At 38.5% G+C, this 14,775-nt stretch overlaps 1 protein-coding gene across 1 annotated transcript in view; it reads right to left on the minus strand.

Moving 5' to 3' along the window:
• Positions 1 to 13,975, minus strand: part of LOC140246094 (calcium-activated chloride channel regulator 4A-like) — a 29,244-nt gene extending 15,269 nt beyond the window's left edge. Inside the window, exon 1 of the mRNA XM_072325543.1 lies at positions 13,323 to 13,975. Coding sequence (XP_072181644.1) covers positions 13,323 to 13,517 — 195 coding nt within the window. The 5' untranslated portion in view covers positions 13,518 to 13,975. The remainder of the gene's footprint in view (positions 1 to 13,322) is intronic.
• Positions 13,976 to 14,775: the final 800 nt, after the last annotated feature.

Raw genomic sequence — 14,775 nt, forward strand, 5'->3', positions numbered from 1 at the left:
AGTATGAAAGTGTCAGAACAAATAAGTCAAATTTCAACTAAAAATTCATCTTCGGTAATTTCTGTTTGCCACATTACTCTTGTAGAGAGATTTATGAATAGGCCTTTCCCGAGTCATGATACAGTTAATCAGAATTTTAGGCTCTTATGAGTATAGGCCCCAACATATATCTTTTAAAAAGCGTAGTCGAAACATGACAGTGTAAATCATACAAGCGCCTCAATCTAGGCCATGCAGGTGGCTTATCATGAAGTTACAGGCAATGGCATCTATATATGGCACGACATTAGCATCATCAAAGTGCATGAACCTGTCTAACAGACATAATGATATATGTTCCCTTGTCGATCATGTCTTCGAACGTAAAATAGTTCTTCAAGAACTGTCCCCTTTTCCCACTCCTCCAGGGGGTTATGTTCATAGTAAGGAACATTAACATTTTTTTTTTCTTTTGTGTAAGTGTCGATGCTTTTCTCAGTTTCTGTTTGTGCTAAAATTCATAAGAATAGCTGGAGTCCCGTGTGTGAGAAAATCACGGCTCATGCACCTAAAAGACCCCAATTCATTTATACACTCATCGTAAAGAGCAGGTTGCTAACTAAAAGAAGTGTTTCTTCCAAATGCCTTCACAAGAAATCTGGCGAATGATTACGACCTTCGCCAGTAGTTCGCCCCAGGTGAATATATAGCAATAGCCAGCAAAGGGTATCAACCATGCAGGCACATAGTGCTGTATGAAGAAAAAGAAGAAGAATATTAAGAATACGCTTGTATTTCCTTTTTTTCCCCGATCGATTTGAATAAGAGTAGAGTGAGGATGTTGATGTGTCCTCCATTTTGGCAACCTAGGACTGGATCTCTTTCATAGCTGACTTCGGAGAAAGGGGTTATCTGGTATAACCACTGTCGGTTTTTTGCTAGGATAACACAAATCATCTCACACGCGATGAGTTGAAGGGTAATGGATGAGCGTGACAGAAGAAGATAGATGTGTATGAAGCTTTCGGGTCACTCCATGACATCAAAATCACTGCAATAACTCAAAATGTGCTGCACCCCCAGATGTACCACTCTTGAACTACATTACGTTTTCTCTCTATCTTACACTTCTCTTCATCTTTGCTCTAGTAGTATTGGATAAGGCAGTGTTATGAATGGAATTGTTGGCGTGAAATACATAACAATCTACTTACATGAGAATTTCTAGTATTACCTGTAAATTTCTAGTATTTCTAAGAAACCTAGACTAATGTGACTTTTCTAAACACGGACTTCCTCAGCTTTGTGTAAACATACATCTGTCGTTATAGAGCAAGGGTCAGGAGGGCAATCTTCCACTGACGTCAAGGCAAAAGTCGCTTTGGATAGAGTTGACAATGTGACCTCCGCACAGCAAGTGGCAGGTTTTAGACTGTGGAGTGACAAGCATCTCGAGGTGAAGGTGACTCTGCTAATATGTTTTACAAGCATGCTGCAAGGCTGATCAACACTCGGCCATGTTCTCTTCAAGTTCATAGTACTTTCTCAGCATAGAGCGTATTCATATACAGATACGATACGTGAGGGTATAAAGCAATATATTTATCAACAAGAGTGGTGTGTGATTTGTTTGATTTATGTGCAACATGACCAAGGTCTCAAAGTATAAAGTTTGGACCAGTACAGGAGTTAATCACAAATTCATGCATTGCTTTTGGACACCTGGCATGTCGGTATAACTTTATTGGAGATTACAGCATATTGCAGCCCCCCCCCCCCCCCCAAAAAAAAGGAAAGAAAGAAAGAAGGGAAAATGTAATGACATATTAGGTTTTCAGCGGGAAAAGGGGAAATTGTCTCAATCACTCGAGCGAACCACAATGAGTCTAACCCGGGTTCCTTTTCTTGTTCTTATGAGCGTCTTAAATTGGGAAGGGGGTGGGGTGGGGTAGGGATCTAAAAGTGAATATTTCTGCCATGATCGAAAATGGAGTATTTCCATCAAGCTGTTGAAAACTTGGAAAAATTAGGTCAAATTAAAAGGTTTGTTCAGGGTGTTAATACAGAGAAGAGAGGGAGAGAGAGAGAGAGAGAGAGCGGAAAAATACAATCACATCACATAATCAAACAATAGGCAAGAATTGAAGGGGTCGGTGCAATATAGTGCTAACCCACACTTTTGCCAAAATTGAGTTACATGCATTTTCATAATCCTTACCCTTCACTCTAACCTCCGTGAAAATATCATATTTGAATTCAACCAATAACATGGTAAAAAATGCATGCATTCATGTTTTATTAATGTACAATGTATGGACTTTCCAAGCATTCAACAGCGATTACCTCAGAATTACTATTGTGTGGGTTAGCAGTATATTGCACCGACCCCTTCAATTATAAGACAATATATCAAGTTGGTACATGTCAAAAGTACCAGAGAATGTAGCTGTATAGCGAAGATGTGCCACGAAAAAGAAAAAAAAATCGACATTTTGCTAGATTGGTATCTGTGTGAGGCCCTCATCAGAGACATCAAGGTACTGTCTGTGGCGCCTGTGAGTAACAATAGCAACCTTGGCTTAATATGAACTGGAGCTCAGGGTGAGGTGGCTAGTTCTCAGTCATGTTTCGTAACCTGTTTCCAGTTTGGGAGAGAGAGAGGGGGCACATCAAGGAATGACACATGACTCACCCTCACAGTTTAACAAACTTTCTGTTTATCAGCACCCACCACCACCCTTACCCCTTCCTCTCGGTTACTCATACTGTGCGACTCTTACCCTACCTTCCCTGGACGGATCTCACTGGAAAGTATGGCTACAGTTATCTTAATAACTTTCAGTCAAAACGGAAATCCTTTGAGACGTGGCCACAGTCAAAGCGTAAAGGACGGGAGATGGTGAGTGAGAAAGGACAGAGAACCGGAACTCTTGTCAAAACAACAACAAAGTCTCCATATCATGTAGTCGGAATTGATTCACTTCATCTTCTGTAAATCTTATTTTGCTTTCTTACAGTGTAAATTTGCATACCTCCAACAAGATGCCATATTTAATTTGCATAGCAAAACAAAAGAAAATTTAATCATACTATCATCAGTTAAAGAATGCGTTAGAGTATTATATAATCTTTCATATCATACTAGATAGTATTATCTTCGTTATATTGTATACTATTTAAGATGAATGAGTTCGACATGATTAATGTTCACACCATGCTGTGTAACAGTGACAGCACATATTAAAGTTAATACAAGCGGAATGTGATGAAACGCTCCGAGGACTGTTGTACACGGGATTTCACCTAATGTGATTAGATTATGCTACTTGGTCATCTTGGCTTTGATAAATAACTTTGGCAGAAATTCTCATAAAGCGGTTGTATTAATGAGGCAGTGATATAACTAGTCATCCGATGAAGCAATATAAAGCAATAATAACCATGATTTTACAAGCATTAGAAATATCTGCAGTGCTTTTTTGATTTTTTTTGAATAGTTTCTCCATTGCCTAAGCATCTAATCCATCCATCCATCGTTCTGCCCCATCACTCTTTTTTTTTTCTCTGATTTCCTTGCGCGATTTTGGCTCTCCGCTAAGGGTGAGTTGACTTATCCTCGAGTTAGAAGTGAACCCAGTGACATATGAAGCCGGATGCTGCCGTATTCCCACAAGCATCGTTGATGACAACCTTGTGGTAAAGGGCTAAGTGTGGAGGTAGAGAGCCTCTACGATAGGTTCAAGCTCTTTGTCTCCTACCTTTGTCTCTTATTCCCCATACTGACAAACTCACTTGAACAGAGTATACTGTAATGGATGTCACATTCTGACTGAATGATATACATGTGTATGCGCAATAGCTTATTTAAGATCATTAGTGAAAATGACAAGACTGACTCGACTGTGTTAGCTCTAAAAAGTCGTCTCTGCGATGGGTAAAAAAGGCTGAATAGATTCATGAATAGATTTCCAACATCGAAGGGAATATAATTTATGATACAATCACTTTATATAAAGTATCATTACAAATTTGAAATAAAACAAAGCAGAAAAAAATAGGATGAGCAAGAACATAATGAGAAAATAAAAAGCAGCAATCTAGACAATATTGTTCATAACATAGCTCACTTTAAAGCATACGTTATTTAGTGAACTGTAGTTATTGATTGTACAGAAATTTGTGTTTCTGGTATTGTTGATAATAATATGTTAATGTATTTATGATTTTGAGGTATGAAATGATAATTTGTCTTGTATTTATCGCCATTTCCATTTGTGAGGTCTATAAATAAACAACTGGGTTTGGAACAACTGAACTTGACGGATCTGTATGTACCAAGGCATTCGAGATATTCGTTACGAAGCTATCAATTCCTCTTTTCCTCCTCAAATCTTCTTGTGACAGGAATTGGGGCTGTAGGATGTCCAAGTGCTTCTATAAAATCTGTGAGTCATGGCTTGTCATAAAAACATGCAGGTATCGGGAGTTAGAACGTCACAGTAGCCCGACCCTGTGGAAAGAGGTATAGTGTCCCACAGTGTGAAGCACAATGTCAAACACAGTGAGAACACAGTGTGAAATCTCTTCATATTGTAAGATTTGAGCTTTTAACATAATGACAACACTGTGAACTCAAAGCGTGAAACAAAACGTTACTATGTTAACAGTCTGGGAAAAACCATAGCACAGTGTGAAACCATCTTCTCATTGTCAGATTCGAGCGTTTTAGATCACGCAAGCTGACTTTGTGAACACATTGTGAACACACAGTGAGACACTGCGGGACACTGTGAAACACTGTGGGACACTGTGTTCTTTCCATCAGGGGAGAATGACGTATGGATATCCTGCCTGTTAGTAGGATGAACACATTACGATGTATTATACAAACCTCTGAAGACCACCTTTTCAAAATATCGTCACATCGCAAAAGGCAAGTTACCAGTTTTGGATGACAGAGTTATAGATTTTAAGTGTATACGTACAGTGTATATATACGTATACATCTCTTGGAAAACCGTCAACATGCTGTGACGTGAATCTCTTGGAAACCATCAAAAAACCGTGACATTTAAACTCCATTTCAATCAATTTTCTTACACGGGCCCTTATCTTGGAATTTCATGTTAAATGTCTCACGACAGTAATTCGACCAGGGTGTGGCTGATTGTGTTAATGGTAGGCTGTACCCGGTGATCAGGTGCAGATGTGGTCTTTAAAGTCCCAATGTCACGAGGGTATCGTAAATGTTTGGCATCAAATGTCGTGTTAATCATGAAGATCATGCGAATCGTGATTTCAAGTTATCAAGACAAACACGTTCACATTTTTTTAAAATACATAGGACCTATCCATCAAGTTCTTCAATAACGATCGATGATACTGCAATAATGTAGCATAATAACCCCCTCCGATTCCCCCCCATAAAAAGAAAATGATTAGATTGAGCATCGTGTTTCTAAACGCATATGAATGAGTGAGATTAAATCATTTATGAATTTATAATACAGAACATTCAATCATGTCGTATCATTCTGGAAACAACATCCAATCTGTGACTTTCTCCCGAGATCGTTTTCTCTAACGCTTACAAAGTCAGGTGATCAATGCTATTGTGATGTCACCACGCTCTTTCCCCGTGTGGATGTTCGCACCCGTGACAGCGGAATGAATCTCTGCATGCTTGTTTATTTATTCATACAATTTATAAAATCACAAAGTGACAATGATCCAATACAACTGGAATTCATAGGAAATTGAAGATAAACGGATGGATTGCCCTCTTTTGCTCGGCTTTCGTGGTCGTGCTGGTCTTCCGAGGGGTCCAACTTCACATGAATAATTACATTTGAAACTCCATACAATGAAATCAACGAAACTAATAAATACATACACACACTCATATGCATGTATATATACATAAAATAATATCGTAGATACAAAGTGCAATATTGATGCATCAGCACATCAACTAAAACAACATTACAAAAAGCCCGTTGAAAAGTCATCCCTCCTATCCCGACTGCCAGCATTCCCTCCCCACCCACACCGCCTGCCAATACGACCATCAACATTATAGGAACATCACAACATATCACATAATAAAATCATGAAATTCAATGCAAAACAAGATCATCTATTACGTTCGGTGATGAGGATAATAAATATCTAAGGAAAGAGAATTAAACATGGATACCCTACAATACGCGAACATGCGCTTACAATATTCTGTTCTTGGTTTTGACAGCGATAGCTTTCTCTGCATACATGAATATGTCGACTGGTGGAAATGATATGATATTCTATTAAACAAACTACTATTTGTGATGACTTTGTGTAAACATTGTGAACAATGTTTCCAAGCCCTTACAAACGTTTCACATGCATTCAAAAAGTGCCGAGGACCTGGGAGATATCCTATTTTAGATCTTAATAATCATAAACAAATTAATGTAAAACAGACATTAATCTATGACTGAAATTTAAAGCAATCATGACGACATGCATGCCTACACTGTGCAAACACCGTTTCAAGGAATTCTGCCACGTCCTCTGTTAGACACTTGTTACATTGTTTACCTTGATGAAATCTGTCCTGTACATCTCACTTTCGAATTCTTCTCTCACATTAGATAATGGCATATTGCATGAATATCATCTTTATCAATTCTTATCATGTAATGTGGCAGAATTATTCGATCAGCTTCTGTTAGCAGACTTGTTTAAAGACTCCTAATTTTTTCTTTGCTTTCTCTTTACAGACCTTCGTATCCTGTTTGTTCTAACTTCGCGTCTCTATTAAGTGAAAAAAAAATAGCGAGTTATGACGCATACTCTGTCTCTTTGGGTCGAAAGATGGCCTTTTATTGATTTCTCTGTGCTGGATTAAACAATGGATAAAATGGACGACTAACCTCCTTCGAGGCTCTGTGAGTGCATGACTTTACTTGACGGCTCTCCAAGTCAGAAATAGCCACGCCGGAAGAGAAAATTGTGCAAACCGACGGTTCTCGCCAGGGGTTCCTAACGGGGTAACGGGGCGGGGCTCCCTGCCTACAGTCTCCTGAACACACATGAGCTATCACTTATGTTTCTAACATCTACTTTGTACAACAAACAGCATATTATACCTTAATTGCAGTTTGTCTTTACTTTTTATGGCGTCATGAAAGATACATCACTAGTATCATGGTCTGGCATAGGCCTATCTAAAATAAATCTCTCTCTTCGCGAAAAATCAAATATAGTACAAATTTTCCCCTACAATAAAAATTGTGAAGAAAACCATGCAGAACGAATAAGAATAACGTCACAGACGGCGTCTCGCTAAAATGCTAAAAATATATAAAACATAAATAAATGCTAAAAAGTAAATAAAATATGGCTTCGCTGGGTATATGATATAATAGTGTAGCTGCTAGAGACATTTCTTATAACGGGTGACTCAGTGGTTAAATAATTTTCCCACTCAGCCTCGATCTGATGTATGCCCGTGAGATCAAAAGAGCTTAGCTCAGGGACAGCTGACGAGTACTTGTGAACTGCCCGACCAATCAACATGTCTAGTTCAATTCCGATTGTTTTGGACCGTCACCAAATAGAGGGGTTACCTCTTCTCCGTGACACATCATTAAAGCCCGTTATGTTATACCTGACTTGTATTTTATTTCGAATCATAGAAACATTCATTATGATGATATGAAAACATTATCTATCAATATCAAGACGGCACAAAACAACATATAATGTCACATGGTCATTTTGCCATCTTATTTTCTGATTTCAGGTATCTCTTTCTCACGAGTACTAAATTGCATGCATTTAGATGAAGTTTATTGTTCTCTTTCATAAGGAAGGTTTTCCACACAAGATAACGCACAGGATTTTGATTCAACGAATCTGCCTCTGTGCAAAACGACCATCCCATCCCCAATTAGTGGGTCTCATTTTTATTTCTGTCACTGGCGTATGACCTTTGTCTATTTTTCATCATCTTTATCAGTGGGCAGTTTGATGAATGCTTTCCCTCATGAATAAAGTATGTTGCTTTTAAACTTCATTTTAAGCGGTGACCAACACCCCTCTTGCACTTTCCCTTCAAATTTTGTAGATGACGGCAAAGCATTAGAATCCATCCGAAAGACAACCGAGAATACAGCTGTAAATCTTACTCAAAGTCAAACTGCAAGTCAATGTGAGCAAAACAGGTAACTATCAGGTATGGAAGATTAGGTTGACCATAGCAGAGTAACATAATTCCACTGAGTTCTAAGATGTTAGAAGGGGACTTGAATTAAAAAAAAAACACCCTATATCCAGACAAATTATAGTATTGGAGAATGAATCACTTATAGCAAGAGAATACATAATTTTGTGTCATCAACATAAAGTATACAATGTCATATCGACACTTATAAAAAATAATGCAAATGGAAAAAAAAGTATACTGTAGTCACTCTTAATCCATAGTTTCCTCTGAGTATGTTGTACTTCGTGATGAGGTTGTTATCATAACAAGCATTCAATCCTCTGTTACCAAGGTTACTTGGGTCCCGATAGAATTGACTGACATTATGTCGTCATCTGTGAGGAAGCCCAAACCTGACACAAGGTATACTGAGGGTGGTAAATTGGCACCTCGTCTACAACCACCCTGTCCACTGTCCACCTAGTCTAATGCCATCTCGTCTAAACTCACTTCGTCTACTACCAACTCGTCTACCAACCATTTTGTCTATATGCCAATTAGTCTAATTGTCATTTCGTCTACTAGCCATTTTATCTAATGTCCAATGTGTCTAAGTCACATTTCGTCTAACACCCATTATGTCTATTGACCATTTCGTCTATTAATCATAAGGTCTATGAATAAAATAGTCTACAACTCATTTTGTCTAATAGCCAATTGGTCTACAACTCATTGTCTAATAGTCAATTAGTCTAATAACCAGTCAGTCTACTCCCAACTGGTCTGCTGCCAACTGGTCTACTCCCAATTGGTCTAATCCCAACTGGTCTACATCCAATTGGTCTACTCCCAACTCGTCTACTCCCAATTGGTCTACTCCCAACTCGTCTACACCCAAGTGGTCTACTCCCAACTCGTCTACTCCCAACTAGTCTACACCCAACTGGTCTACACCCAACTCGTCTACTGCCAACTCGTCTACTGCCAACTCGTCTACTGCCAACTAATCTACTCCCAACTGGTCTACTACTAGTTATAGTTTTTTTTTTTTGTTATTTAAGTCTACTTCATCCAGTTTCTTTTTTCCCAGTGAAATAGGTTGAACACTCTTGGTGCCCCATTTGGTTTAAATTTTTATGTTCTAATTATGACAATTTTTTTGGAAAAAAAGATAATGTCACAGTGTGAAAAACTTGCTGTGTTATTTTTGTGGTGGATGTGTAATTTATATCAGAAGCAATCATGCAGCATTTATATGTCCAAACTTCAACACTCCATCCATTCAACTTTGATACACAATCATAAGTATGGTAAAAATGAAAAGGAACACATTAGAAGTACATTATCAGTATTCTTATTCTGTCTGCCACGTACTGATGTATATGTAAACGGTTAAATGCACAAAAAAAAGGTTGAAACATATAAACAAAAATATGATTCATGTACAATATATAGCTACTACTAAGATGAATAATTTACTTGCCTGCAATGTACTCAATACACGTTTCACGAGGAACCCTAAATAAGCTCAAAGGTGCCCCGCCACCCAGTATTCAAATCTGTTCAGCATATCTTTGAAAATTGATCAAAATTAAGTTCACAATAACATTTGTAAACACATGATTTAAATACATTAAAACTTGATATTCAAGGAAACAGTAAAATGTGACTAGCGCCATTCCATGTGGAATCTGGATTCAATTTTTGTTTACAATGCTTTGGAGTATCCATCCTTAGTCGTGAGAGATGCATATTGAGGTCATCATCATGTTTCAAAATCATTTTCTTCAAACACAAGGGTGTGATAATGGCTCTACATTATGTTTATCCTGTTGGTAACATTTTGTGGAATTGCGCCCTAATGTAACATCAAGAATAGTACTAACATAACGGTTTGTTTTACCTAGGCTACCTATTTTCAGATTGACCCAAAATAATGTGATTATGGAAATGGCTCAATGTATCTCGAAGGCGGGGTTGCTGACAATTCGTTTGTGATGGAGGATTGTAACTGAGCTAGTTTATCATTATTTAGTTATTTTACGGCCAGAATGTAGACTGGATAGTCATGTCTCACCATTGATTAGTATGTCTTTATATTCAGCATGTGCGGAATAATTAACAACTAGAATAGTCTAATATTGATTTTTGTGCTAATCAAGGGCAGGGTTTAATATGAATAGTTCATGACAGTGAGACGGACTGGACACTAGACAAAGTGGTATATTCATTATCAGCATGACCAGATGGAAATGATCAGTTTGGGTAAATTGTTGAGAGTAAAACTATATCAGTTGGGAGTACACCAATTGGGTATAGACGAGTATAGACCAATTGGGAGTAGACAAGTTGGGAGTAGACCAATTGGGAGTAGACCAATTGGGAGTAGACCTATTGGGAGTAGACCAATTGGGAGTAGACCAATTGGGAGTAGACCAATTGGGAGTAGACCAGTTGGGAGTAGACCAATTGGGAGTAGACGAGTTGGGAGTAGACCAGATGGGTATAGACCATATTGGGTATAGACAAACTAAGGGTTGGACGATATGATAACTAGACAAAGTGAATGTAGACTAAATGACTTGTAGACGAGGTGGGAGTAGACTAACTAGTAGTAGACAAAATAGATATTAGACGACATGGCAAATAGACATTGTGAGTGTAGACGATTTGGCTATTAGATCAATTGTTTTGTAGACGACATGCTCCTTAGACGAGTTGGGTATTAGACAGTACGGGTAGTGGGCAAAGTGACTATTAGACAATATGGGTACTGGACAAAACGAGTTGTAGACCAAATGGGTATTAGACGAATCGGTAATAGACGATATGCCAGTAGACCAATTGGAAAATAGACATAGTGGCTGTAGACGAGGTCACTATAAACCCTGAGGGTGACTTATCATTGGCTAACATCTAAGGGAGTGGTTCTCGCTATATGCAAAATGGACAATAATGTAACTTGTACTATTCATTGATACTTAGCTAAGACTTAAAATTCTTTCCAACAGCATAATTTCCAGATCTCTTTGCACATCCGCAATGATGATTTTAAAATGTCAAGCTATATCGGATGCTTGAAGTCCTTAGTTCTCTTCTACATACTTCATATTGACTACGGGATCAAAATCAAAGCTTTCTGGTAATTAAGGGCCTATAGCACTATTAAGATAGGGATGCATGGTTCAAATGTTGATACATCTGTGATACCACCTCCCCGGCCTATGATGACTTGAACATGGTAGACCAGGGAGGTGGGAAGAGACCACCTCCCTGGGTAGACCCCTTTTCAGCCTCAACACCTCAACTCAGAATGATGATGCACGATGCGCTCAGATTTATTGCAGGTGACTTGACTCGACATTTGTCTTGTCCTTCATCAATGATAAGTTTCACAAAGTGTGTTTTATGAAAAGACTGACAATAAGGAATTTAAAACAGACGCGTAGTGACCTTGACCCCTGAAATCGTTGTGGTCTCTCCCTCTGTCGTCACAATAAGTGACAACTTTCTCCCCTAAGATTTTAATCGGTAAGAGAGAGGTTTATTCGGAGAACAGAGTAGTAAATGCTCAGGTTGTTACAAAACTGTCTGCTAAGAATCTGTTCACGTGATAATTTTATCGCAATGAAATTCACAAAGGTTCTTTGCATGGTGTGTGCGTGTTTTCAAAGGAAAAACACAAAGAGATAAACAGACAAAACTGCACATAATCTCCAAAATAAGAAATTAAAAATTTGCCAGATGAATCTTAGAAATGCCGTTTTGAGTTTCTATATAAACACACTCTGTACGAAATATAGCATCCAAGTTGAAATTCGTCCTTTTACGCTCTGTGGAGGTCTAAGAGCTGTACTATCCCATTTTAAATCAACTGGTGACGAGTATCTGAAATCTCTTGCAAACCCTCTTTATTTATAGTACATTGATGTTATTTCAATCCAGGCAGACTCGAAATGTTGGTGTCTGTGTGTGTACAGTGAATGCAGTGGGTGTTGCCAAGAGTTATAATTGCCTGTTATGATGATGCCTAAAATGCAGTGACTGTGGTTTACTGGGTTCGATAATGAAATCTGTCAGACGCTCTTGTCTGGAAAAATTCTATTGTCGATGGTCGTACGTCTTCAACAAATGACTTGAAATACAAGTTTAATCCGTTACAGAAAAGCAAAACGCCTGCTTTTAACTTGACATTTAGAGGTACAAATCTATATCTCATCAAAAAATCTATTTTTTTTTCTCATGTCACGGGTTCGTATTTGACAGTAGGCAATATTCAATCACACAGAGATGAAACAACAACATTGTGGTCTGTATCAAACTAAAGACGTTCCACAATTTTGTTTCTTACAGTACGGCAATCTGAATATTCTATCGACATAATCATTCCTTTATCTACTGTATTATCGGGGATGTAATGACCTATCGGGGGAGTAAAGGAGAATTTCATTCATTAAAGATGAACTTTCGATTTTAATTATCAACGAAGCACACAGGACAATAATTAGTTGCAATATTTATTCATTCATTGTTCTCAGTTGAACACAAGTAACAAGACTGATTTTACTCGAAATGATAATTTGATAAATATTGTTTTTTTTTTTAATTTCATTTCCTGCTTAGAAAACACATGTCAAATAAAGAATTCTTCATTGAAACTACCGCGGGAAGCCCATCGTCAGATTAATAAGAAGTCACAGTAACTCACAGTTGAGGTCTTTTATGAAACCTTAACTACAGAATCGATTATCTGCTGGAAATAGGCAACACTATCATATGAGACATATCGATATACCTGTCTGAGTGATCCGTCATCTGATTGTAACTAAGTTGGTGTTTAAAGGGGCACCTAAAGCAAGTAACGTACAATGTAGATCTAGTATGAAAATGAAGACATACACACATTGATTGTATTCAAATCAGCCTGTGTGCCATTGACACAAAGTGCCAAAACCCTCATCCCAAGCAATCAACAACCACAAAATAACCGCGGAATAATGCGTTTCCCTTCCTCACGCTCTGGACAGACGTGCTTCTGTGTTAGAACTGCTGCCATCGTAGTTCATCATGTTAATTTCACTATTGAAATCGTCACCGTCTTTCATCAAAGCCATCTGAGTACTAATATAAAGTCCATGTATGGAACAAAACTCACCTTAAAAGTGTTAATGAGTGTCTCGTTAAACGGCACCTGTGGGTCAATAGCTGCCAGAATTCCGGAGTAGCCATTGTTGTTCAAACTTATTCCACTTCTTCCCCAGCTTCCGATGGAAATTGGCGCTTGACAACGGACATTTCCCGCCAACAAAAACCCAAGGAGCATCGTCTGGACGAAGCGAAGAGGTGCCATGGCACCAATACCTGATACTCAAACCTTTATTTGAGGCGATGGTCTCAAAATGACCAGGACGTGGTACTCGAGTGGTTTTCTCTCACGGTCAACTTGGGCGGAAAACCGGTATGTTTGATTCAAAATGATATCCGATGTCTTAGAGCGATGCCAATACGCTTCAAATTAATCGCTCATATGATTAAAAGCTTGCCTGCAATTCCTCTTCGCTGTAATCGTGAATATGGAATTTCATTTCTTAATATCTTCGAGGGTTATATCCAGTATGAATGGGTGTCAAACGGTTAAGGCCTTCATTTCCTGCTCTAATTCGTGCCCTTCACTATTTTTAGAAAATAGAATGTTGGTAATGAGGTTGAGATTTACAAGAACTGCTCTCCGGCGAACTTTCAGCCACTCTCGAAGAAGGCTTGAGGATTGAATACTTGGCCTAGCAAACAGTCGTCCCCTAATCACCCAGTTTCTCCACTCGACCGACTGAAACTTCGCACGATCTGCGATTGGCTCTTTGAGTCACACACCTACATGCGCAAAAAAAAATCTCCACAGAGTGTCTTTGCTTCTATCTGAGTCTGACATAGCAGTTTCTTCTAAGATCGAACACAATCGTAGACCCCAAAACCGACTCTCAGGCCATTCATCGATGAAACGAAGATGGTGTTTGAGACAAGTTTAACTCTGTTGATTATGAAAAGCCAGTTGGTTGCAGAGCGCAGACTTGGATCCCCTGCCTCGCGGAGCACATTACGTGACAGCAGCTAGGGTTGTTGCCTTGGAAACAGCCCAGACATGAAAGTCGACCCCTTACTCAGAAAGAGCAGCTGCGCGATGAGTGCGGTGGATGCTAAGTCAAAAAAAAAAAGAAAAAAAAAAAAGACAAGACATCTAGAGAAAATGATAATAGTACGGTAGTCTAGGAACGGGATACCCATGATCCGTGTCGCCTGATCACAGATTTGATATCTCAGCTGAGAGGAAGGGGTTGCAACGGTATGACGTCAATTTGCAATTTCTGCTGTGGAAATCCCATATATTGAGATCGGCTACGAAATTGTATGACCAAATGTGTATTGTTTGTGTCTTTGCCTGTTCTGTATATAGTGATAGATGTTACGTACCGCATAGGTTCCTATCAGAAATAATTACCTTGATTAGTGATTTCTGATTTCCAAATGTATATGATAGAAATGGTTCCATCTGTCAATGTGCATATTAAAAGAAGAATTATTGAGACTGAAATCAATTATGTAATTACAGG

The sequence above is a fragment of the Diadema setosum genome, chromosome 2, assembly GCF_964275005.1.
Source record: "Diadema setosum chromosome 2, eeDiaSeto1, whole genome shotgun sequence".
Classification (NCBI taxonomy): domain Eukaryota; kingdom Metazoa; phylum Echinodermata; class Echinoidea; order Diadematoida; family Diadematidae; genus Diadema; species Diadema setosum.